General features: G+C 40.9%; 1 protein-coding gene across 3 annotated transcripts in view; it reads right to left on the reverse strand.

The window, feature by feature from the left end:
• The window catches only part of LOC124605168 (cleavage and polyadenylation specificity factor subunit 5), a 111,399-nt gene that overhangs the window by 56,576 nt on the left and 28,418 nt on the right, over nt 1-26,405 (reverse strand). For all 3 annotated transcript variants that reach the window (XM_047136677.1, XM_047136686.1, XM_047136693.1), the window contains exon 3: nt 21,473-21,536. In XM_047136677.1, the coding sequence (XP_046992633.1) occupies nt 21,473-21,536 (64 nt within the window). The remainder of the gene's footprint in view (nt 1-21,472; nt 21,537-26,405) is intronic.

Here is a 26,405-nt window from a genome sequence, read left to right on the forward strand (position 1 = left end):
TAACAGCATCTGCTGTAGAACAGTTAAGCTTATCAACAAGTTTATATAACTACAGCTACTGCTGATAAAAACCAACAGTAATAATAATATGTGAAACTTATCTAACAAAAGAAAGAATTATTTTTGGGGAATTTTTTGTTCTGTACATAATTAAGTACAGTTAGAGCAATAATGAAATTATGTGTAACCTTTCGCAGCTCTCCATTTCGCATTTTTGTGTAAGTGGGAGCTTTCATGATTAACCATTTTTTTGGACAAATGTACAAGATCCCTAACAATTTTTTTTGTTCACAAATTTACTACCGGGCTGAATATCAGATATTCTTACACTGCACATGTGCAACTCGCGGAAACTGTACACGTCCTTGTTAAACGTTCACTTGTAGTCATGCTGATTTGACTGCCATTCTCTCAAAAAAGGATCTGTTATTCCTGGCAGATAAAAGCTGTGTGACGGACCAATACTCGAACTCAGGACAGTTGCCTTTTGCGTTCAACTGCTCTATTGACTGAGCTACCCACGCACATTTCACAACCCATCCTCACAGCTTTACTTTTCTGTTAGCAGTTAAAAAAGATTCAACATAGTTTACATTTACACTGCACACAAAAGCCGATTCGCGCACAGTAAACAACCAACTCCAAACACAAAGAGCCGTGATCACTTGACTAGAATACAAATGAGGTGCTGAGAACTATAAGGGCCTAAAGGACACGGTCGTCAGCCCCACATTTATATGAGTATCAGAGAAACCAGTGATACAGCTTTCTTGAATTTTCATATATACAATGTGGGCCTACAGTGAAGTTAAACATGGCTCACCATAAGATCAATAGATTTCAGAAGTATGAATAAATGCTACTATCTCTCAACTGACGGTGATGTGCTTTAGGTCTTTATGATTCTCACAAGGGAAACACCCCAGCGCACCCCCCTCCTCAGAACCATGGTGTTGCGGTTAAGAGGTGACAGAGTTGGACTACAAAGCAGACGAGCCTGCGTTCAAAGCTAGAGTATGCCATTTTCCTCCCCCTCCCTCCACAAAAATTATGAACTGACCGTCCGGTCATCAATGAGTCTTGTTCATGCCTGTGTCATGGTGCAATGTCCGTTAGCAACAGTGATGATTAAATAAGAGACCTAAAATGAATGTTGATTCTGCACAACTACTCTACTAGCAGCTGAAAGGAAGTGGCTTTCGAATAGAGCTAGCTGTGCACATCATGAACCATGCATGTTGTTTATCAAATCTGTAAGTATTTGACCCGTAAATCACTTATGTCACACACGATACACAAGTGCAAAAGTTCCTTAAAATGTGCACAACTGAAGGTGTGCTCATGACCCTGATGCCAAGTTTCACAAGGCCTAGAGGAGCAGTAGCACACTAGATTTAAGAGCCATATCTTTCAGATGTAGCATCTATGTTATGCTTGAGAGCATTCAAAGAAAAATAACCCCAATAAGTGTGTAAATTTTGGGTGTTCACGTGCTCACGCTCTTACACTGAAGCTGCCACTGCCCTCGTGAAAGTACATTTTTTGTGTTACGTGACAATACGCTTTATCTTGGACAAGTAAAACTTATCAAGCTTTTGAATGGTGAATGTTTTATACACCAGTACATAACTTCCTGGCACTTTAGGAAACAAAACCCAGTAAACAATGCGTTTTCGAAAGATCTTGGATGTGTGGCTACTTTACACTGCTTATTTTCATATTACAAAAAGATAAACAGGAATTCCACCAAATACAGCACAATATCTTCCCAAATACAGCACAATATCTTCCAAACCACTGAAATTGAGATTGCAATGCATTTTGGTCGGCCAATCACAGCTCACATCACATAGGCCCACCAGGCAATGACAGCGCAGTCAAAGCATAGGATACATGACGTAGTCGGCCAATAACAATATCATTGTTAAGTTGCACAAACACACAAATAGGAAAAGTTAATGGTTCAAATTAATATACTATAGCTACGAAAGCTCAGATTTCATAAATATTGGCCATCAAAACTTTTTTGCCTTTTTTCTGATAGCGATTAGGCAGGGCCCTAAGAACACAGATTAAATTGCATTAACTGAATATTTCTGACAGCCACAATTAAAAATTTCTCTGCTGTACATCGAACATTACATGGGTTACCTGGCTGAGTATATGTTTCATTGACCACTTCGACTTTTCCATAGAAAAGCCAATTACGTGGGCAATTTCACAAGAACTCTCTTCGTGCCTTTTTATTATTATTATTATTATTATTATTACTACACTTTGTTATAGCATAATTTGTAATCTGTAATCTATGAAAGAACTAAAATAAATATGAAAAAGTAAACTTGAAACTAGATCATTTTAGTGTGAGTTATGCTTTAAGATACATCAAATATAAAAAATATAAATATGCTGGTGAAATATTAAATAACGGTATAAATGGCTTGTCTTCTGGGCCTGAAATATTTCTAAGTGACTGGTCCTCAGTGTTAAGTTTTGAATGAGAGTCCAATGCTTCATGATTTAAGACATTTATTACACATTCTCACACATAATTCATCTTGGGTAAAAGGGAATTTACTTTGAAAGTAACGTTTCTCAAACCACCATTCACAATATTTTCCCGTGATCTACTAGGAATGTAAACAGTTATGTCATCATGCTCATCGACATGAGATCCAGGCTAAAGACACATCGAAAGCAGTTTCTTGTTACAAAGTATTGCATAGCCTTTGACACTTTTGCTGTCGGTAGACGCTTGTGTGTCCACTGTGTTTTGTTGTTGTAAATGGCACATTTTCTTTGCCACTCAAGTTTTATTCTTGTATTATTCTCTCGTTTATGTTTTATTGCTGCAGTATTATTTTACAGTTGTCGGCTAAAGTAAAATTCCTTGTTAGAGTTATCTATTAATTGAAAACTAAAACAATGAAAAAATTCCCAGGTTTTTCCCAAGCACTTATAGTCACTGAGGTAGTATTTGTGGACAGTAACACACAGCATTTTTTCAGATTTTTCTGGCAAAAAGGTAATTAGTGCTAAAATATAAATAAAAATATATCAAATATTGACTTGCAGAACACTATTGATTTGTTCACAATTTGTGTTCCAATTAAGCTAGACCTACGAATCTGTGTTCATTGGAAAAAACTTTTCTATGACATAAAACACAAGCATCGTTACTGAATTTTGGAAACTGTATTTTTAAAATTCAAGAAGATTAGTGGGAAAGATATTGTTTTCCTCTGTTTCCTGAAAATTTAAATTGGGACAAGCATGGAATCACTATCTAAAGTGATTTCACATTTATCATGACAATGTTGCTGTGCGTGTGTTAAAAGTCCAACCTGTCTCACCAAAAAATTTAGTAATACAGCTAGCAAAATACATTACTTCCCGACAGAGTGACAGCCCAGTATAGTAATAAAAACAAAATCAACTTGTGCTATCATAAAGATGATTTCCACATTGAAACCCAGTGGCATTTTGAGCCACCCCTCATGGTAACGGAGCCAGCGATCATTGTCGACGGAGCAGTCAAGCGACTAGCTACCTGAGCAAGCCTGCAACATTCTTACACTGATTAAATTTTGACACCTAAAAAGCTGTCTGCCAAGGATAATGTGGAAGGGATTAATTTCAAATAGACTACTATGGAAGATCACGAAAAAGAAGGATTGAAACTTACAGATAGATTTGAGAAATGCTACACAATTTTAAGGACACAAAAGCTTTACACCTTTATTCCCCTAAGCAAGAATGGAATACGTTAACCTGAACTATAATGAAAGCAAAGTTGAACTGGTGACAGCTATTGACAGTAATCCAAATTCATTTGCCATCAAAGGAGATATTGATTGTGAAAATAGTGGACACTGGTGGTTTAAACAAATCAGGAAAAGGATGAAATCAGAGTTTGCGTCTTACAGCCACATCTTTCACATTCCTACTCATGCAGACATTATTTCCCTAATCAGCAGGGAAGTAAAACTGATCATAACCCTCAAACTGCTACAGGGCAAACCTATACATTCTCGCAGCCACCAGAAACAGTGATGTACAACAAACTGACTGGCTAGAAGCATAATTAGTCGGACTGATATGACTTACCTCAGCAACAAGAACTACTAATGGATTTTAAGCCAATATCTCATATTCAGCTGTACTGATTATTTGTAAGCATTTGCAACTCTAATTTTTAAATTAAACAATGACTAAGGCAAATTTTTTTTACAATCTATTACAAGATATATCCACATTTAACCGCAGTGACACACAGCCAATGAAGTAAACCTAATATTTGAAATTAATTTTTGAGGGAGTTTTACAGCATAATCTTAAAGTTACTTTTTACAGTGACCCCAAAAGTCCCTTAAAAAGAGCTTTCCGACAAACTCAGTTTCAATGTTTTAGCTTAATTAGAATACAAGGTGTGAACAAATCAACAATACTCTGCAAGAAAAAAAAATTTTTTTGAGCACCCATTACTCAGTAACCTTTTACCAGATAAATATGAAAAAAAGTTTCATGTTATTTATGAATACTACAAGCATACTTAATTTCAAATAAATCCAAGAGGATCAAGTTGAAAAATCATACTTTCATTTGATGACTCAAATGTAAAATTTCAAGGTTATCAATAAGCACTTAATGATTCACTGCCAAAACCAGGTGACTGTGTAAAGTAAATGAACAATTATAACGGAGTCAATGTGGAAAACAATGTTCTTTTATACAGATGGGAGTTGACTTTGCTTGTTGCGACACATCCTTTGATTCCGTGGTCGTCCTGGTCTCAGTTTGCCCGTACACCATACCCACCTCTGCCCCTGCCCCATGACCCAAATTTCATTTGCCCTGCACTCACAACCTTTTCACCACAGCCTCTCTATTACACTCTCTCAATCACACCTCCTTATCATTGTGCACGCATTGTGTACAATTCTTCATGTCTGTAGCCAGGACAAGCTCACCAGTGCCCTATTCCTGTCCCATGCACCTGCCGTCTCTTCTTCCCAGCTATCAGCTGCCCTGACCTTACTCTTGTTCCCACTCCCTACCCTTGACATTCCTTCACCTCAGTCTAACTGCAGTGCCAGCATAATGTGTGTGTACTTTATTACCCCAAACGAGGATTCGGCAAAGCCAGCAAAGGCTTCCAGCCCTGTTTATGTGACTACTGACGACTCAGCAAAACAACTACTTGAAGAGTTGTTATTTTTACTCCTTAAATTATTTTTCTTCCAACAAATAACATTATGACACATTTTTGTCCTATTTAGGATCTGTGGGCCCAGAACCAGTCCCTTACTGCCTTCTTTTCACTATGTCACAATTGGAATAGTGATTACAGTCTCATCAATTTTAATAATTTGCCTTACATTTTGCACAGAATATTTAACATTTTTTTCCTTAAGGCATACAAAAACACAAGCTACTGCATGGCAGAGTTTATTGCGAGTTTCAAACTAATACACATTTTGTTCTAGAAGAATATTATACTTTTCTTTTTCTTTTTTTACAATATTCTATCGCAGTTAAGAATTATTAGTATCCGAGATGTAATAATGACATATGTATGGAGTATTATTCTCCACATAACTGAGAAATTTTTGCAGCAAAAATAAAAACCACAGTTAGTCAAACCAGTCTAGAGAAAACTCTTCAACAAGTGGCTAATGTCATCTCAGTGGAGAAAAATACACTATGTGAAAATTCCAATAAACAGACAAACTAAAGAAATCTAAAATGTAAGTTAACCAAATACAAAAGCAAAATAACATAATGGTACACAATTTTGCAGTACCTCACTTACACCAATACCGTGCTCTTTCTGTATTTCTGCTCTAAATATTTCAGAAATATTCCTAAAATTACAATTGGTTTTAAGAATTTCAATATACATGACACTTTAGTAATACGATCATGTAACCATATTTATTTTGTATTGATTACAATTTTTTATTTTGGAGCAGAAAAGTTTCAATTTTTTCAAATTATTTTAGCACACTATCACCTTGTTACAAAGTTTTCCACTTCCACACGAACCAACCTGCATACATTTAATAGATTACAATCATTAGTAAAACAAAATTCATATTATGGTTACAACAGCACTACATGCACCGTCATCTATTCTACAGTATATAGGACTGACTTATCAAAAATGCTGCAAATTATCTTACACAGATTACAGCTACAGACAAACTTACTGAAGTAACAGCTCTAATACATACCTGTTTCTTCCTATTCTTTGAGAAAATTTAACACATCGAGAACTCTTACGTGTTTCGTAAAAGTAAAGTATAATAAAAAGGGGGTACATATTTTATAGTAGTAGTGCCCACTTCGAAAGATGTTGAAGTTGCTCCATACCCTGTTTATGAGACTTTCTTTTTTTGGGGGGGGGGGGGGGGGGTGCTACTTTCACATGCTGCAATATGCATTTGCAATCAAGTAAGTTCTTACAGATGATCAACCCACAACATCTGACTCATGTCGATACATTAATAGTGTGTGTGTGTGTGTGTGTGTGTGTGTGTGTGTGTGTGTGTGAGTGAGAGAGAGAGAGAGAGAGAGAGAGAAAGAAATTCCAGCAACACTTCTATTAAGACTCCAATTACCATTTCCAAAACAATGAACATAATTTTACACTTCAGTAATTACTACAATTTAAAAAGTTGTAGTTCTAAGTAAAAGTGTAATCCATTGTAGCAGCATCTTAGTATGCACGAATGTCTGATAGTCCTATTTTTTCTTATTAAGTATGTATATATAAACAGGAAACATAAATTCACAGCAATTAAATGAACTATATCTCAAATTACTAAAGAGAGAGCTAAATCATCAGAGGAAGACAAGTAAGTTCCACAAATACATTTAAGTATATTACACACGAATAATGCAAACAAACTGGAACAGCAGACATGTTTAATAGTATCTTTTCACATTTCTATTACATATAACATGTGCAAGTACAACAACGCATGTTACATCCATTTCTACATAACAGCTGTCCTTCAGCCAGAAAATTCTGCCTGATGAAGTTGGAATTATACACAAGTTCTGTATCCTTATACATGTCCAACAACAGCTTACTTTGGCATGCACGGCTTGAGTAACAAAATACGAAATAGCAACAAACATAACAGAAATATTTAATATCGTCACTGCTGTTACTGGACTTTACCCTACAAATAACTCAATATTACAACATGTAAATGCAATATCTTTACATGGTTCTGGCTAATCTAGTGATAACATATGAGTACTACAGTCTTCAATAGGCATTAAAATACTTCAGCCAACTCACATGCTATGGGACAAATCTTTTTAATGCTGCTGCTTCACTGTTATGTCTTTTGCTAATTATTAAATACACTTTATGATGAATTACAAACTTTATTTATACTAGCCAAAACCAACTCTCTGGAAACAAAATTCACCAGACATTCTGGAATCTTAAAACCTGTAACAATCTGCCCTTGTCCAGTACAAAGAATGGACACTTTTAGAAGCCTCCGCATTGTATACAGCTGTTTAAAGTGTATTTTTTGCACTAATTTGTAAGACTTCACTATTCCATTAAGCGTATATTTACGGTGAAACTATCTCCCACTGACAGAGTGTGACAATTGGTCAAACTGAAGGATGCAAGTAAGATCAAACTCTAGGAATGGCTTTCACAGTCAGAAGATTTGCCTTTGGCAGACAGTGGAATAATGGACAACACAATTTATATGCACAGTAAAACCATGTCTTCACAAGCACTGAGGCTGACTATGGAATACATAAATGCATTCAAACGTAAACCATAATTAAAATAGCAAAAAACAGAATGAAGCACAAATAAGAGAAACATTCAGCTGGATACTAGTAAATTTACATGGTTACCAGACAGACTTTTAGATTTTGCTGAAGTGTACTTCAAAAATAACTGTGCCATCTATCACATTAGAAGGCAGTTTAAACAGTTGTTAGTCACTTGAGGTGCCACATAGCAAGGTGATATCACAGGCTGGAAAATGCTGAGGGAAAGAGGGTTTCTTCATTACGTCCTGAAATGTCTCAGACTGAATGAAACATTCAATGTAAATATATTATAATTGTGGGCAGACCCGCAAAAGAAATTTATTGTTCCAACACTTGGTCAATTTTGAACAAGTTTCTAAAATTTCATCCTTTTAAGATTTTGTTTCAAACAAGTGTTAGTAGTAAGTATGGTGAAGTGAATATCAGTGAGTAAATTGTCTAATGAAGGGCTAATTATACTGTGCAGCACCTCAGTTTTTACTTTACAGGCCAACACACTAACAATACTTATTAAACCTTTTATGCAGACAGCCATCACAAGTAACACTAACACAGCAACAATATTTTAACCACACTTATTCTTCAGATTCATCACACATGGTTTCAAGAAGGTGAGTACACACCATCTCATACACTTCTAAATCTGTCAAAAATTCTATTTAAGTTTATTACTGTCCTTTCCAGGTTTCTACTCCACAGCATTACAATGAATGACATTACACGAACTGATGTACGCATATGAATAAAATACATTTACTGTGGACTTGAGGATGTGTTAACCTTAAAGACAGCAACTAATCCAGAGGGAAATAACTTGCCAACTGTGGTACACTGTCATCTCACGGTGCGATTTGTCATTTACAAGCACAGAAAATAGATCTGGGATATTAACAGCAAGTTACTTCAACACAGATAGCATGGAGTTTAAGCACGAAATACTTAGAGAGAGAGAGAGAGAGAGAGAGAGAGAGAGAGAGAGAGAGAGGGGGGGGGGGGGGGGGTAGGTTAAACAATGACACTCGTCTTCTCTAAAGACATATGATGCAATACCTGCTAACAATTTTGTCAGTTGCGGTAGTGATACAAAAATATAATTTGTTCATAGTTTTATTACCTTGCAATATTGTCCTACAATGATGGTGACAATCTTGTAACAACTATCAATGATCATTGAGATTGATTGTACAGCTCAATGAGGAATTTTGAATTTTGATGAATCCAACAATAAAGGTAGAACTTGACAAAACTACAAAAGCTGGATAGCGCAGCCTGATTCAGGGGAAATGATTACTTGAGGGGTGTATAATTCAATGTTGTTTGTACAATAAAAGTGATTAGCAGAAGTTGTGCAGATCAAATGTAAAGTTAAAAACAATGCCGCAGAACATATTGGACATTCACTACTGCCTGATGTACAGCAGTAAGACAATTCAGCTAGAATAAGAGAAGAAACCAAAATTTGTATTTATGACAGTCTCACTGCATTAAAGTCAGCTCCAAAATAACACAAAACAGAAGAAATTATTTTAGGTTAAGACAACTGCTGTTAACAGTACTTTACGATAGGGGGTGCACTATTCCTGACAAACAGCTAATCAGCAGCATTCGAGTAAAGTTAACCATATGCAGCAAGTGCAATGAAGAAGAAAGTTGAGAAAGAGAGAGTAGCACCATGTAAAGACAGATGTCAATAAATACTAGAGTCAGGATACAAAAATTGTCCATTTCTAAGGAGACAGGCACATTAAATGAAATACATTACTGGAAGAGGGGGGGGGGGGGGGGTGCACCCGAAGATAAATGAACTTTGACTTCTTGTTTTTCAGAACACTATGCCACATTTTTGACATATTCATGAGGAAGTAAACTAGAATCAGCCTCACCATTTTGAAACTATTTTTTCACAACTAGCTTCTGACTTTTACTTCAGCATGGCAAACATCATCAGGGTAGTCTATGATTTTAACACATAATGAACATCTTTAAGTAAAGATAAAAATGTACAAATTTGTAAAAGAAATTCTAACTTTCACCTGATCTTAAGACTAACTGGACCATCGACAAGCAATGCATGAGCCTGCTCTTTGATAATTTAACAAAGTCACCAATTTATGACTAGCTACTTCAGATTCCATAAACTTAATCGTTCATAGAATCTATAATATAGCCAGGATCAAAGAAGTCCTGCCACTGTATGAGACATTCACTGAGAAACATAGGACCTCAACATCTTCCTTTCACATGTCACATGTGGCGGAATTATTGCTGTAATAAAAGGAAAAATGTGAAGGGTCCAATGTAAACTTATTTCATGGTATTTTTGAAATTTTTAAACATACTCTTTGCAATAGCTTTTGTTAGTGTGTAGTTCACATCCTGTGAAGAAACCATTGGTAAATGAGACTGCGTTGTAGAATTTCGTAGTTTCACAATAAGTTGTGGGTCCATGCAACGCCAAAATGAACAAAACACAGTTTTAGAAGAAGACTGACTCAATCCTGTGTGTGCTAGAATATGACCTTTTTTTGTCGGAAATTCTTACGGTAACAGGAACCTTCTGTAAGAACATGGCAACCAAAGGCATAAAAATAAAGCAAAATGAAGATGGACCAATTATGATAGAGAAGACGGGGTGTTCAACAACTGGACTTGTGGCGAAGTACTATCGATGGAAAGAACCAGCTGGCTGATCTACAAAGCCACTTGAGATGAGCGACATAGCTATTATTTCACGTGGATTATACTCAAAACGACAAGCAATGTTGGACCTATGTCGGTCATTTCTCAGCTTTATAAATGTATTACAACATTTGTCTTTAATGTTTGTCATCTGTATAAAGGTACTATATGATGCTTTTGCTACCACAGAAAAACAAATGGCAGCAATTGTTACTCATTTAGATAGGAAAGGAACACAGACAACATTGTGTGTTACTTGTTCTGGGAAGTTTGCATTTCCATGGTTGCCATGTGTTGTGCCTCATAAGATTACACACTGTGGAAAGTGTCTCAATTGTTGTACAGTACACATTTTGTATTTATTTTCAAGACTGCATCACAGAAAATTCGAAATGGGCTAGGTAAAGATCTAATTTCCCAAAAGCCGAAAAAATGAAACTTTTGTTTCACAAGCTAGACTATTTAATGTTCTTGAAATGAAAAGACACTAGGAGTGTACTTCCTCTGACAACAAAACACAAAATGACAGCATCCAATGTCAATGCTAGTGCTAACTTTTTACGATGCCAATTTTAAATTCCTATGTTTTATATAAAAGCAGATGCCTACTAGCAAATATCTGGTAGAATTCATTATAGAACTAGCAGAGGAACTGGTGGATGAAGGAGGCCTTGTTGAATCACCTACTCAAATTCACTCATAACCAGACTTAGCGCATGATAATTTCCTAATTTATTCCAATTGAAGAATTGTCCAAAAGGTCTCAGAAGAGATATAAGGTTTCCGCAGAACGAAACAAGGTAAGACGTGGGAAGAAAAGATGTCAGTTGTACCAAGGAATCCAACAGAAATACAGGAGGAAGAGGACTCGGATAATAGTGTGGACCCACCTAACTTAGAAGAGGTGAGAAATGCAAAGAGAAAGGCAGCAGGAACAGACAGCATTCCAGCAGAACTTTTCAAGCAAGGAGGCTCTGAACTGGAAATGAACATCCTGAAAATGGTTAAACTAATAGGGGAAGAAGCGAAAATGCCTCAAACGTTGAAGAGGGAGTTATATGACCCATATATAAGAAAGAATACCAGATGGAACGTAGTAACAATAGAGGGATCACACTGCTTGATCTAGGATATAAAAACCTCTCTAACATTCTGTATGACTGACTCCTTCCAATAATAGTGAGGGAAACAGGGCTGTACCAATGTGGATTTATCCCTGGTAAGCCAACTATCAACCAGATGATGTTGAAGGTTTCTCGGGTCTCCAGCCGGGTGATAGTGTTGATATCTCGCAATGTTTCGGGAAGTGTCATACTACCCATCTTCTGGTGAAGCGTCAAGATTTGCAGAGAGCGGGCTATTTATGTGCGCGTTCAGTTCTCGGTGTAAGCATTCTGTCCGCGTCTGCGGCGGAGGATGTTGACGGGCGCACTCCCGACAGATTGCTGCTATTGCAGGGTTCCATGCTGCACTGAGTTGGTATCCCTCATCTCTGTTGAATCCTTATATCAGCCATAGCAGAACACAGCATAAATGAAGAACACACCTTCAACTTCGAAAACACGAAGGTACTGTGCCAAGCGTCTGGCTTCTGGGAAAGCACTATCAGAGAATCCACAGAACTAAGGATTCACAACAATCTGGTCAACAGATATGAGGGATACCAACTCAGCACAGCATGGAATCCTGCGATGGCGGTAATATGTCGGGACCGCGCCCATCAACGTCCTCCGCCGCGGACGCAGACAGAATGCTTACACCGAGAACTGAGCGTGGCCGTCGTGGACGACAGCTATCCCCACCACCGCGCGCATGCCACCGGTCCACCGTAGCCTCCCGAGGTCTAGTGGAGGAGGTGACCGCGCACATAAATAGCCTACTCTCTGCAAATCTCGACACTTCGCAAGAAGATGGGTAGTATGGCACTTTCCAAAACGTCACGAGACATCAATGCTACCACCCGGTTGGAGACCCGAGAAACCTTCATCAACAGTTTACAGCGGGAAAGCCTACAGCCACATATATCAACCAGATATTTGCCGTAAGACAAATTCTGGGGGAAACCCCCCCCCCCCCACACACACACACCACATTGATGAGAGTAGTAAGAACCAAAATGAAACACAAAATTGCATAAAAACTGGAGGAATTTTGTCCAATAGTTTGGAAATTAAACATTGAGTACAGCAAGGTGATGCACTGGCATGCCTCCTATTCAACGGCACTTTGGGAAAGGTGATGAGAGAAACAAATATCTTTAATAGGAGAACGATATTTCATAAATTTATGCAGATATTGGCTTTTGCGGACAACAGACATAGTAGCAAGAACTCTGACAGCAATGGAAGATACATTCACCGCACTTTAAAAGATAGGCAGAAATATTGAGCATGAAACAAAATACTTAGCTGCTGGGAATGCGCACGGGGAGAACATGCCAACCGAAGTAATGATGGGTAGTTATACCTTTGAAAAAGTCGATCATTTCAAGTCCTGGATTCAATTACAACCAGCTTGAAGGAGACCAATTGCAGCCAATAAAACTTATTTTGCCTTAACAAAGCTTCTACCTTCAAGCCTCCTGGATAAGACCACAAAATTAACCACGTATAAAACACTGATCAGACCAGTGCTTACATATGCCTCTGAGACCAGGGCTCTGGCAGCAAAGGACATTGAATCGCTGGATGCGTTTGAGAGAAGGATACCAAGGAGAATAATCAGCCCAATTTGCGAAAGGGAAAGATGGAGGAGGAGATACAACCATGAGTTGTACAAAATCTGCAAAGACCAGCCGGTTAGAAGACATGTGAAATTATCTAGGCTGATATGAGCTGGACATGTGGTACAGATGAATGATACAGAAATACCAAAAAAGATATACCAAGGAAAGTCAGGTTGACAGAGAAAATGTGGCTGAGCAAAAAGCAGATGGCACGAGGGAGTGGTAGTAGGAATTAGAAAACACTAGCAAGGGACTGGGATAAATGGAAGAAAATAGTTAAAGAGGCCAAGACTGATCGTAAGTTGTGGTGCTGCAGAAGAAGAAGATTGTGAAGAATATGATGTTAGGACTATTTTCCATGCTGATGCAAAAGTAAACAATTTTCAAAAAGAAACCACATCATCATACATTTAATCTTAGCACCAACAATTTCTGATCTCTCCATTTAGGAAACGAAAGACTAACGTAAAATTTTGTTGTGAAATTACATTTTCATAAATGGTCATAGGTGCATGTCTGTTCCAGTCGCAGCATATCACAGGAAAAAGATCTCTCATTCAAACATAATAAACTGACTTAAATTCTGTGCACGGGAATCTGCCACAAAATTCAGAAAAACTGTGAAAAACCACAGTTTCATACAGTTGATCGACACCATAGCTAATCACTCCTCAATGCATTAGGGGTTCAGTGCGAACTTAATTATATTTTTGAAATACCTCTGAATTTTATAAAACCCCTTTGTAACATGATTTGTTCCTGAATAGTTCATATCCTGTGAATAAAATATTTGTAAATGAAACGGTTTGTTCAACTTAATAATTTTGCTCAACTGATTAACAACAGACCAAAAAACACAAGGAATTGGAAGAATCAATATCACTACACCATGTAATTTAGGATATTTAACTATACAAAATGAATTGTCCCCAATTTCAGAGATCATGCAATTTCCACAACTACTTAAAACTTCAGTCACAGGTGGCAAGCAAAAATGTGGGTAATTATTATTATTATTATTATTATTATTATTGTTGTTGTTGTTGTTGTCGTCTCAGTCAAAATACTTGTCTAATGCTGTTCTCCATGCTACTCTATACTGTGCAAGCTTCTTCATCTCAGCAACTACTGCAACCTACATCCTTCTGTAGCTGCTTATTGGATTCATCTCTCTGTCGCCCTCTACAATTTTTACCCTCCCTCTTCTCTCTAATACTAAACTTGTGATCCCTTGCCTCAGAATGTGCCCTACCTTATCTTCTAAGATAAGTCGTAGGGTCAGTATAGCATCGTGTGTTCCAACATTTTCCCCGAGGTCGGCTTCTACAAATTTTTTTCATTCATCTGTAAAGAATTCGTATTAGTATTCTGCAGCCGCGACTGGTTAAACTGATAGTTCAGTAACTTTCACACCTGTCGACACTTGCATTCTTTATGATTGGAATTACTATATTATTCTTTAAGTCTGAATGTATTTTGCCAGTCTCATACATTTTGCTCACCAGATGGTAGAGTTTTGTAGCTTTGGAATGTAGTAAAACTAAATCAGATGATGCTGATGGAATTAGATTAGGAAATGAAACACTTAAAGTAGTAGATGTTTTGCTATTTGGGCAGCAGAATAACTGATGATGGTCAAAGTAGAGAGGACATAAAAAGTAGACTGGCAATGGCAAGAAACGCATTTCTGAAGAGAAATTTGTTAATATCGAGTACAGATTTAGCATCAGGAAGACTCTTCTGGAAGTATTCATACGCAGTGTAGCCATGTATGGAAGTGAAACATGGACAATAAACAGTTTAGACAAGAAGAGAATACAAGCTTTTGAAATGTGGTGCTACATAAGAATGCTGAAGATTACATGGGTAGATCACATAACTAACTAGGAGGTGCTGAACAGAACGGGGAAGAAGAGGTATTTGTTGCACAACTTGACTAGAAGAAGGGATCAGTTGGTAGTATACATTCTGAGGCATCAAGGGATCATCAACTTCATACTGAAGGGAAGCGTGGAGGGTAAAAATCGTAGAGGGAGATTGGTTGGTTGGTTTAAAAGAGGGGGGAAGGGACCAAACTGCTAGGTCATCCGTCGCTTGTTCCGAATAAAACAATGCCACAAGGGTGAGAAAAAAACAAGCAAGACTGACAACACCAAACAGTCAGAAAGGGAAAACCACAAGAACGATGGAAGGGCAACAAACACTTAAATGGAAAAAAGGGGATAAGACAGAAACACGTACAAGAGATTAAAACGACAAAACAGATTACCATGGCTGGCTGACCATGAGAATAAAAAGGAGAAGCCAGCCACTCTGCAACATATTAAAACCTCTACCCTAAAAGCACTAGGGTGGAGAAAACAGAGGGACAAAGGACATGCGCTAAAATTTAGATCAAATAAAACCCACCGTCACGTATAAAATGTAAAACTAAATTAGCTGATGAGGTGTTGTCAGATAAAATTAGCAGCAACGAGTTAAGTAACAGAAAATTTCGTCGCAAGGCTGTCAAACTGGGACAGTGCGCCAGAACATGGGCCACAACTGCGCACCACATTGACAATGAGATGGGTCTTCATGGTGCAGGAAGTAGCCGTGGGTCACCCAAGTGTGGCAAAGCGGAGCCGGCAGAGAAGCAGAGTCCCTGTCAGAGGCCTGCATGGAGGACTGCCAAATATTCGTAGTCTCCTTAATGGCATGCAGTTTATCGTGCGTGTTGAGACTATGCCATTCCGTCTCCCAAAGCCAAAAAAACCTGGCGATGTAAAAACGAACACAGACCAGTTATTGAAATGCTGATCTCCATATGTGTTTTCTGTGTAGCCTGTCGGCAAGTTCGTTGCCTGGGATTCTGACATGACCTGGCATCCAGACAAAAACCACTGAACGACTTGACCGTTCCAGGGCATAGATGGACTCCTGGATGGTGGCTACCAAAGGATGAGGATAGCACTGGTCGATAGCTTGTAGGCTGCTCAAGGAGTCAGTACACAGAAGAAACTGACTCCCCAGGGGATGAATGATGTGTTCAAGAGCAAGAGATACAGCCACCGGCTGCAGTTCCTTCTCTAAATCCTCGCACAAACGAAAAAATGGCTGACATCGAAATAAGTGTCCAAGGAATAGAAAAGCAACTGGAATCACTCAATAGAGGAAAGTCCACTGGACCTGACGGGATACCAATTCGATTCTACACAGAGTACGCGAAAGAACTTGCCCCCCTTCTAACAGCCGTGTACCGCAAGTCTCTAGAGGAACGGAAGGTTCCAAATGATTGGAAAAGAGCACAGGTAGTCCCAGTCTTCAAGAAGGGTCGTCGAGCAGATGCTCAAAACTATAGACCTATATCTCTGACGTCGATCTGTTGTTGAATTTTAGAACATGTTTTTTGCTCGAGTATCATGTCATTTCTGGAAACCCAGAATCTACTATGTAGGAATCCACATGGATTCCGGAAACAGCGATCGTGTGAGACCCAGCTCGCCTTATTTGTTCATGAGACCCAGAAAATATTAGATACAGGCTCCCAGGTAGATGCTATCTTTCTTGACTTCCGGAAGGCGTTCGATACAGTTCCGCACTGTCGCCTGATAAACAAAGTAAGAGCCTACGGAATATCAGACCAGCTGTGTGGCTGGATTGAAGAGTTTTTAGCAAACAGAACACAGCATGTTGTTATCAATGGAGAGACGTCTACAGACGTTAAAGTAACCTCTGGCGTGCCACAGGGGACTGTTATGGGACCATTGCTTTTCACAATATATATAAATGACTTAGTAGATAGTGTCGGAAGTTCCATGCGGCTTTTCGCGGATGATGCTGTAGTATACAGAGAAGTTGCAGCATTAGAAAATTGTAGCGAAATGCAGGAAGATCTGCAGCGGATAGGCACTTGGTGCAGGGAGTGGCAACTGACCCTTAACATAGACAAATGTAATGTATTGCGAATACATAGAAAGAAGGATCCTTTATTGTATGATTATATGATAGCGGAACAAACACTGGTAGCAGTTACTTCTGTAAAATATCTGGGAGTATGCGTGCGGAACGATTTGAAGTGGAATGATCATATAAAATTAATTGTTGGTAAGGCGGGTACCAGATTGAGATTCATTGGGAGAGTCCTTAGAAAATGTAGTCCATCAACAAAGGAGGTGGCTTACAAAGCACTCGTTCGGCCTATACTTGAGTATTGCTCATCAGTGTGGGATCCGTATCAGATCGGGTTGACAGAGGAGATAGAAAAGATCCAAAGAAGAGCGGCGCGTTTCGTCACAGGGTTATTTGGTAACCGTGATAGCGTTACGGAGATGTTTAACAAACTCAAGTGGCAGACTCTGCAAGAGAGGCGCTCTGCATCGCGGTGTAGCTTGCTCGCCAGGTTTCGAGAGGGTGCGTTTCTGGATGAGGTATCGAATATATTGCTTCCCCCTACTTATACCTCCCGAGGAGATCACGAATGTAAAATTAGAGAGATCAGAGCGTGCACGGAGGCTTTCAGACAGTCGTTCTTCCTGCGAACCATACGCGACTGGAACAGGAAAGGGAGGTAATGACAGTGGCACGTAAAGTGCCCTCCGCCACACACCGTTGGGTGGCTTGCGGAGTATCAATGTAGATGTAGATGTAGATGTAGCAGTGAAAACACTGCAGCCATCGGGCAAGGAATGCTGTTCTATATGTCCTTCATGGACATATGCAAAGCCAGTGTGATCACCAGCCATAGGTGTAAACCACTTCGTGGGCTTGGAACGTGTCAAGAATGGAGAGGAAGTGGCAGCGGAGAGCCGCAGCCTTAACTGAGTCCTTAGAGCCATGTGAAAGGTCCAGGCAAAGCCGCGGCCTAGGTATACACCATGGAGGCGTACGTGAATGGACTTCAAGAATAGGTGGTAAAGGCAAGGACTCCAGCTTGGAAAGAACGAGTCAAGACACAAACTGCAATTGGAAGCCCTGACCTGGCCCGCAGATGCAGGAGATGAACCACTGTGGGTGGGAAAAGGAGATGGTAATTCGGATGCACAGGATAACTACGAATGTGTGCAACGTAATTGGTGAGCAGTTGTGCACACCTGACCTGCAATGGAGGGACTCCAAACTCCGCAAGGATGCTGGTCACCGAACTAGCTCCTGTCACTAGTCGAACGCCACAGTTGTGCACTGGGCCGAGTAAACGCAACGCTGAGGGTGCTGCCGAACCATCAACCACACTCCCATAGTCAAGGTGTGATTGAACAAGGGCTCTGTAGAGCTGCAGCAGCTTAGAGCGATCTGCATCCCATTTGGTGTTGCTCAGGTAGCAGAGGGCATTGAGGTGCTCCCAGCACTTCCGCTTAGGCTGATGAAGGTGAGGAAGCCAAGTCAATCAGCTGTCAAAAACCAGTCCTAAGAATCGATATGTGTCTACTACAGTGAGTATATCGTCATTAAGGTAAAGTTCTGGTTCCAGATGAATGGTATGATGCCAACAGAAGTGCATAACACACAACTTTGCAGCCAAAAACTGGAAGCTGTGGGCTAGAGCCCATGACTGCACCTTATGGATGGCTCCCTGTATGTGCCCCTCAGTAACAACAGTACTGGTGGAGCAGTACGAAATGCAGAAGGCGTCTGCATACAGAGAAGGTGAGACGGAGGGCCCTACAGCTGCTGCTAGACCGTTAATGACCACTAAAAATAGATATATAAATACAGAGCCCTGCAGGACCCCATTGTCCTAGGCTACGGGAGGCACCAACTTGGACATGGAAAGTACAAAATGACAGGAAATTTCACCCCACTTGTATAATGCGCCAAGAATATGATGTCGCCATGTGGTGTCATACGTTTTTCGTAAATCAAAAAAAGACAGCAACAAGGTGTTGGCGTCTGGAAAAGGCTGTACGGATGGCAGACTCTAGGGACACACGATTATCAGTGGCAGAGTGACCCAGGCAGAAGCCACCCTGGCATGGAGCCAATTGGCCATGTGGCTCCAGGACCCAACCCAACTGTCGACAGCAGCTTACAAAGAGTGTTGGTGAGGCTGATGCGCCAATAGCTATCCACATCAAGGGTTTTTGTCAGGTGTGAGCACTGGTATGATGGTGCTCTCCAGCCAGTGAGATGGAAAGACGTCATCGCCCCAGATCCAGTTAAAGATCACGACAATATGTTGCTTGTAGTCAGACGAGAGATGTTTAATTATCTGACTGTGGATCCGATCGGGCCCAGGAGCTGTGTCAGGGCAATGTGCAAGGGCACTGAGAAGCTCCCACTCTGTAAATGGGGCATTATAGGGTTCACTGTAGTGTGTAGTGAACGAGAGGACTTTCGTAGAGGGAGACTAAGAGATGCATGACTAAGCTGAGTCAGAAGGACGTAGGTTGCAGCAGTTACTAGGAGATGATAAAGCCTGCACAAAATACAGCAGCATGGCGAGTTGCATCAAACTAATCTCTGAAAACAACAACAACAACAAAAACAACAACATTCCATTACCCTTGTTTTGCTTTTGTTGATGTTCACCTTATTTCCTCCTTTCAAGACATTGTCCATTCTGTTCAATGGCTCTTCAGAGTCTCTGCTGTGCCTGAAAGAATTACAAAGTGATCAACAAACCTCAAAGTTTTCATTTCTTATCCCTGGACTTTAATTTCTACTCCAAATTTTTCTGTTGTTTCCTTTACAGCTTGGTCAATACACAAATTGAGTAACATTGGGGACAGGCTACACCCTGTCTCTCTCCCTTCTCAACCACTGCTTCCCTTTCGAGCCCCTTGACTCTTCTAACAACTATCTGGTTTCTGTACAAATCGTAAATAGCCTTTCACTCCCTGTATTTTACATCTGCTACCTTCAGAATTTCATCAAAGAGCATTCAAGTCAACATTGTCAAAAGCTTTCTATAGGTCTACAAATGCTATAAACATAGGTTTGCCTTTCCTTAACCTATCTTTCAAGGCAAGTCGTAGGGTCAGACTGCCTTGCATCTTCCTACATTTCTACAGTACTGAAAACTGATCTTCCCCGAGGTCGGCTTCTACCAATTTTTCCATTCTTCTGTAAAAAATTCATGTTAGTATTTTGCAACCATAACTTACTGAACTGATAGTTTGGTAATTTTCACACCTGTCAGCACCTGCTTTCTTTGGAATTGCAATTATTATATTCTTCTTGAAGTCTGAGTTTAGAAAAATGGTTTTGACATTACTTTTGTAATTTGAAACATGGATACCCAAAATGATGTAATATCCTATGCTTCCTGAAGAACACTACTATCACAAATGTTGCAAAAGTGTCAATGGCATAACATGTTATCGATTGTGACTACGGGGATTTCTGAAATAAAAAAAAAATTAAATCAAATAAAAAAATTATGTTTAGTAGAGTTGACCACATATTCTGCAATTGACCCTATGCAGCTATTTAATTCAATTCTCAGATGAGAAATCAAGATAACAAGGATGCAGCCACGCAAACAGGGACAAGTGTAGTAAAGCACTATCAAGTTTAAACTGATGACTGCTGGATGATAGAATCCATGACAACTTATGGACCAAGCACAACAGTGGTTTTTCATGCAACCAGGACAATGTTATAATTTTCACAGGTCAGGAATAATAACAGACCTAAACAAATATTTTCAAGGCGACTAGTAAAGTCATGCTTGCTCTACCAGATGCTGTCATAAAATGGTGTTATAAGAGCATAAGAATACGAATATACCTTCAGAAGTGCAGTAAATACATGACTAATAAAGAAAATTAGGTTCCTCAATTTCACGGCAATGAGAAGTGGCATCCTTGGTGAAGTGGTGGAATTAACAAAAAATACTAACTGGTGGACAATTTCATTAAGCTCTTGACAATGCATTCACCTTTTATCCTGCTTGCCTCAGAAAAATTACTTTTCATTAAGTACCAGCTGTGAATTAAATGTCAATTTAATCAATACATATTTCTTTTTCAAAATGTCATACTATTTTTGATATATAAATCGTTTTGCGTTCTCCAACCAAAAGTATACAACACTTTCTGCAAATGATTAATTTATGCACCTCCACTACAATGGCGACTTTACTGGCTTCAGTACAGAAGTACTTTGTCCATGATGGGGAAATGCTGTTTCAAAATAAAAACAAAAGAACTTTGATAAATATTTTGCACACAGAAAACACATCAACATCTGAAATTAACAAGAAAATCATTTAAACAACATAGTATCCCCTTCAGGTTTGGCAAGAGATGCAACAGTATGCCATATTTACTGGAATGTTACCTCTGTTAGAAGCCTCTTCAGACCTTCTACTTCATCTTCACCTGGGTTTAATTCTCCTCCTGGTCTGGAAACAAAGATAACATCTTCAAAATATTTGGTAATACAGCAATAAGGAAAACTTATGTTTACTTAGATATCATTTTTTGTTCATAACCCATCCTTTGTGACAATTTTACTCCTGGGCCCAGAACTACAAAAAATTCAAAGTCTCTTCTTTACGCCCTATTTTCTGCTCATTCTCCAAGTCTACACTCTTCTCCCCCCTTAACATCAATTACTGCTTCAGTCTTACTAAACTTCAGCCTTTTTATCTTTCAGTCTGGATAATCTATCCTTCAAGACATGTTACTTGCTGGAATCTGTGATAACTACCCCTGCACATACATTTATATACCCCTTTCCACTCCTCTTCCCTCCACTCTATGTTAAACCCTAATCCTAATAACAACACTGCAGTCATTTTCACACGCCTAGAAAAGGATGATTAGCTTCGTGTGACAACTATTGGCATTCGTGTGACAACTATTGGCATTGGTATTGGTGGCCAGACATCACGAGCTGCGGCTCCAAAAAGTTCAGGATTTTAAGTCTAGTTTCCCTTTCCTTTCCACCATTTTATTACACACTGATTGGCTGGTTGGTTGGTTTAGAGGAGGACAGGAGGGGGGAGGGGGAAAGGACCAAACTGCGAGGTCATCGGTCCCTTGATCCTGGTAAAATAATTACACAAGGGAAAGAAGAAAAAGAGACGTACAGCACAATAACAGGAGAATGGAAGAACCAGAAGAACTACAGAAGGACAACCAACACTACTATGGACAAAACAGGAAAAGAAAACCACACAGAGAAGCAAGAAACAGGTAGAAGGGAAAAAACAAGAGAGCAGATGACCGTGGCAGACCGACCACAAGAACAAAAGGAAAAACCAGCCACTCTGCGACACATTAAAACTTCTGGCCTAGGTTGGTTAATTTAAAAGATGGGGAAAGAGACCAAACTACAAGGTCATCAGTCCCTTGTTCCTCATAAAATAATGCCAAAGTGTGAGAATAAAACAGACAAGACATGTAACACAAAACGGAAAGAAAGGAAAGGCAACAAACACTAAAAGGAACAAAAGAGGGCAAGAAACCAACAGAGAGATGCAAGAAACACTTAGAAGAGAGTAAAACAAGGAAGCAGATTGCAGGGGCTGGCCAACCATGAACATAAAAAAGAAAAGCCAGCCACCCTGCAACACATTACAACCTCCACCCTAAAAGCACTAGGGTGGAGGACACAGAAGAAACAAAGGACAGGCTCTAAAACTCAGATCAAATGATAAAACCCACCCTCATGGATGAAACGTAAAACCAAATCAGCCGATGAGGCATTGTCTGCTAAAATCAATGATAATGAGTCCATCAACCGAAGATGGAAGTCGCAGGGCAGCAAATGAAGGACAGAGCAGAAGAATATGGGCCACTGTCAACCAGGTACCACAGCGACACTCAGGTGGGTCTTCACGGCCCAGGAGGTAGCCAGGGGTCGCCTAGGCAGGGCCAATGCAAAGCTGGCAGAGAACCACGGGGTCCCAGTGAGAGGCCCTCATCGAGGACTTCACTCATTTGTGGTCCCCTTAATGGCTCTTAGTTTGTTGTGCATACTAATATTTTGCCATTCCGTCTCCTAAAGCTGAAAAACCTTGTGGAGTAATAACAAACGCAGGTCACTTGCAGGGATGCCCATTTCCAGAAGTGGTTTCCGTGTAGCCTGCTTGGCCACACTGTCAGCCAAGTTAATTTCTGAGGATTCTAACATGACCAGGGGTCCAGACGAATACCACTGAGCGACTGGACCGTTCCATGACAGAGATGGACTCCTGGATGGACGCTACCAAGGGAGACAAGGGTAGCATTGGTCAATAGTTTTAAGGCTGCTCAAGGAGTCGGTACATAGAAGGAAAGACTCCCCAGGGCATGAACGGAGATACTGAAGTGCACGAGAAATGGCCAAATGGCCACCAGCTCTGCAGTGAATACACTGCAGCCATCGAGTAGTGAATGTTATTCAATAGGGCCACCGTGAACGTAGTCAAATCCTACGCGACCATCAACCACTTAAAAGCACTGGGAGATGTCAAGAATAGAGAGAAAGTAACAGCGGAGAGCCACATGGTTACTGTAGCCCTTAGGGCTATGTGGCAGCCGAGGCATACACCATGGAAGCATAAGTGAATGGAGTGCAAGTAGAGGTGGTAAAGGGAAGGACTCCAGTTTGGAGAGAAAGGACTGCACACGAACCACTGTCACTAGCTCTGATCTGGGACACCGATGTGAGAGATGGACTGCCGCGGGTGGGAAAAGGAGATGGTAATTCGGATGCTCAGGAGAACTACGAACGTGTGCTGCGTAACTGGCGAACAGTTGTGCATATCTGATCTGTAATGGAGGGACACCAGCCTCTACTAGTACACTTGTCATCGGACTCGTCCTAAAAGCTCCTGTAGCTAGTCCATCCCCGCAGTGGTGCACAGGTTCAAGTAAATGCGACGCTGGGGGCGCTGCCAAACCATAAGTCACACTCCCATAGTCAATTCGAGATTGGTCAAGGGCTCTGTAGAGCCACAGCAGTGTAGAGCGATCTGCACCCCAGTTGGTGTTGCTCAGGCAATGGAGGGCATCGAGGTACTGCCAGCACTTCTGCTTAAGCTGCCCAAGATGAGGAAAAAGTCAATCGAGCGTCAAAAACCAGTCCACAGAATCGATGTGTCTCCACTACAGTGAGTGGATCATCATGAAGGTAAAATTCTACGTCCGGATGAATGGTACGACGCCAACAGGAGTGCACGACACACGACTTTGCAGCTGAAAACCGGAGGCTGTGGGCTAGAGCCCATGACTGCACCTTGTGGATAGCTCAAATGGCTCTGAGCACTATGCGACTTAACTTCTGAGGTCATCAGTCGCCTAGAACTTAGAACTAATTAAACCTAACTAACCTAACGACATCACACACATCCATGCCCGAGGCAGGATTCGAACCTGTGACCGTAGCGGTCGCTCGGTTCCAGACTGTAGCGCCTAGAACTGCACGGTCACTCCAGCTGGCTGTGGATAGCTCCCTTTAGGCGATGCTCAGCAACACCAGTACTGGTGGAGCAGTACGAAACGCAGAAGTCGTCTACATACAGAGAAGGTGAGTTGGAGGGCCAGACGGCTTGCTGCTAGACCGTTAATGGCCACTAAAAATAGACACACACTCAATACAGAGCCCTGCGGGACTCCATTCTCCTGAACATGGGAGGCACCCACTTGGACACAGAAAGTACGGAGTGACAGGAAGTTTTGGATCAAAAATCAGGAGCGGGCCCCAGATACCGCACTCGTAAGATACGATGTCGCCAGGTCATCTTATAGGCTTTTCGTAAATCAAAAACGACGGCAACCAGGTGCTGGCATCTGGAAAAGGCTGTTCGGATGGCAGACTCAAGGGACACAAGATTATCAGTGGTAGAGGGACCCTGGCGTAAGCCGCCCTGACATGGAGCCAGCAGGCCACGTGACTCCAGGACCCAACCCAATCACCGACAACCATATGTTCCAGCAGCTTACAAAAAATATTGGTGAGGCTGATGGGACGATAGCTATGCACATCAAGTGGGTTTTTACTGGGTTTAAGTGTCGGAATTATGGTGCTCTCCCGCCATTGCGATGGAGATGCCACTGCACCAGATCCTGTTGAAGATAACGAGATGTCGCTTGCAGTCAGATGTTTAATCATCTGACTGTGGATCTGATCTGGCCCAGCAGGAGCAGTGTTGGGGCATGTGGAGCTCCCACTCTGTAGACGGGGCATTATAGTATTCACTGTGGCATGTAGTGAACGAGATGATTTTCCCTTCTAGCCGTCGTATGAGAGTGCGAAACGTTGGGGGGTAATTCGCCGACACAGAGGCTCGAGCACAGTGTTCAGCAATGTTCTCGGCAATCGCAATTGCGTCAGTAGATAACACGCCATTGATGTTAACACCAGGAACACCTGTTGGAGTCTGGTACCCGAAAACACGTTTGATCCTTGCCCAGGCTTGGGAAGGTGACTTATGGCACCCAATGGTTGAGACGTATCTCTCCCAACATCCGTCATTTTATAAGTTGGCGAACGCGGACACAGAGCCGTTTAAAGTGTATGAGGTGCTCCAGGGAAGGGTGCGGCTGTAGAGCTCGCCGGCACTCCTGAATTGCTTCAGCAACTTCTGGAGACCACCAAGGCACTGTCTTTCGCCAGGGGCACCCTAAAGAGCGAGAGATTGTTGTAGTCACCTGCTCAACCATCACATCCAGATGCCCGTGTGGGGGAGATTCCACGGTGACAGCAGAGGTGAAAGTTTCCCAGTCCACCTTGTTTAAATCCCATCTGGGCACGCATCCGTGTGCCTGACACAGAGGCAGTGTCAGGAAGATGGGGAAGTGGTCACTACCACACAGAGGTCGGGTTATGGGCGTTAAAATTTCCCAGAAGTAGGAAAGCTTTAGGGAGTTGATCAATCAGTGCAGTTAATACATTCAGTGGTACTGCACCATCTGGAAGAAGATTAACATTGCAGGCAGTTATTTCCTGTGTCATTAATCTGACAGCCACAGCTTCAAAAGGGGATTGAAGGGGCACAGTTTTACTACAAACTGAGTTTAGGACATACACGCAAACTCCACCTGACACTTGATTACAGTTGCTATGGTTCCTGTAATATCCCTTATAGCTGTGGAGTGCAGGGGTCCGCATTGCCGGGAACCAGGTTTCCTGGAGGGCAATGCAGAAAGCAGGTGTAAAGCGTAACAGTTGCTGTAGCTCAGCCAGGTGGTGGAAAAAACCGCCGCAATTCCACTGGAGGATGACGTCATCTTGAGACTGGGAAGGCAGGGAACATTCAATGAGGCAGTTTACGCTTCAGTAT

Source organism: Schistocerca americana, chromosome 1 (assembly GCF_021461395.2).
Source record: "Schistocerca americana isolate TAMUIC-IGC-003095 chromosome 1, iqSchAmer2.1, whole genome shotgun sequence".
Taxonomy (NCBI): domain Eukaryota; kingdom Metazoa; phylum Arthropoda; class Insecta; order Orthoptera; family Acrididae; genus Schistocerca; species Schistocerca americana.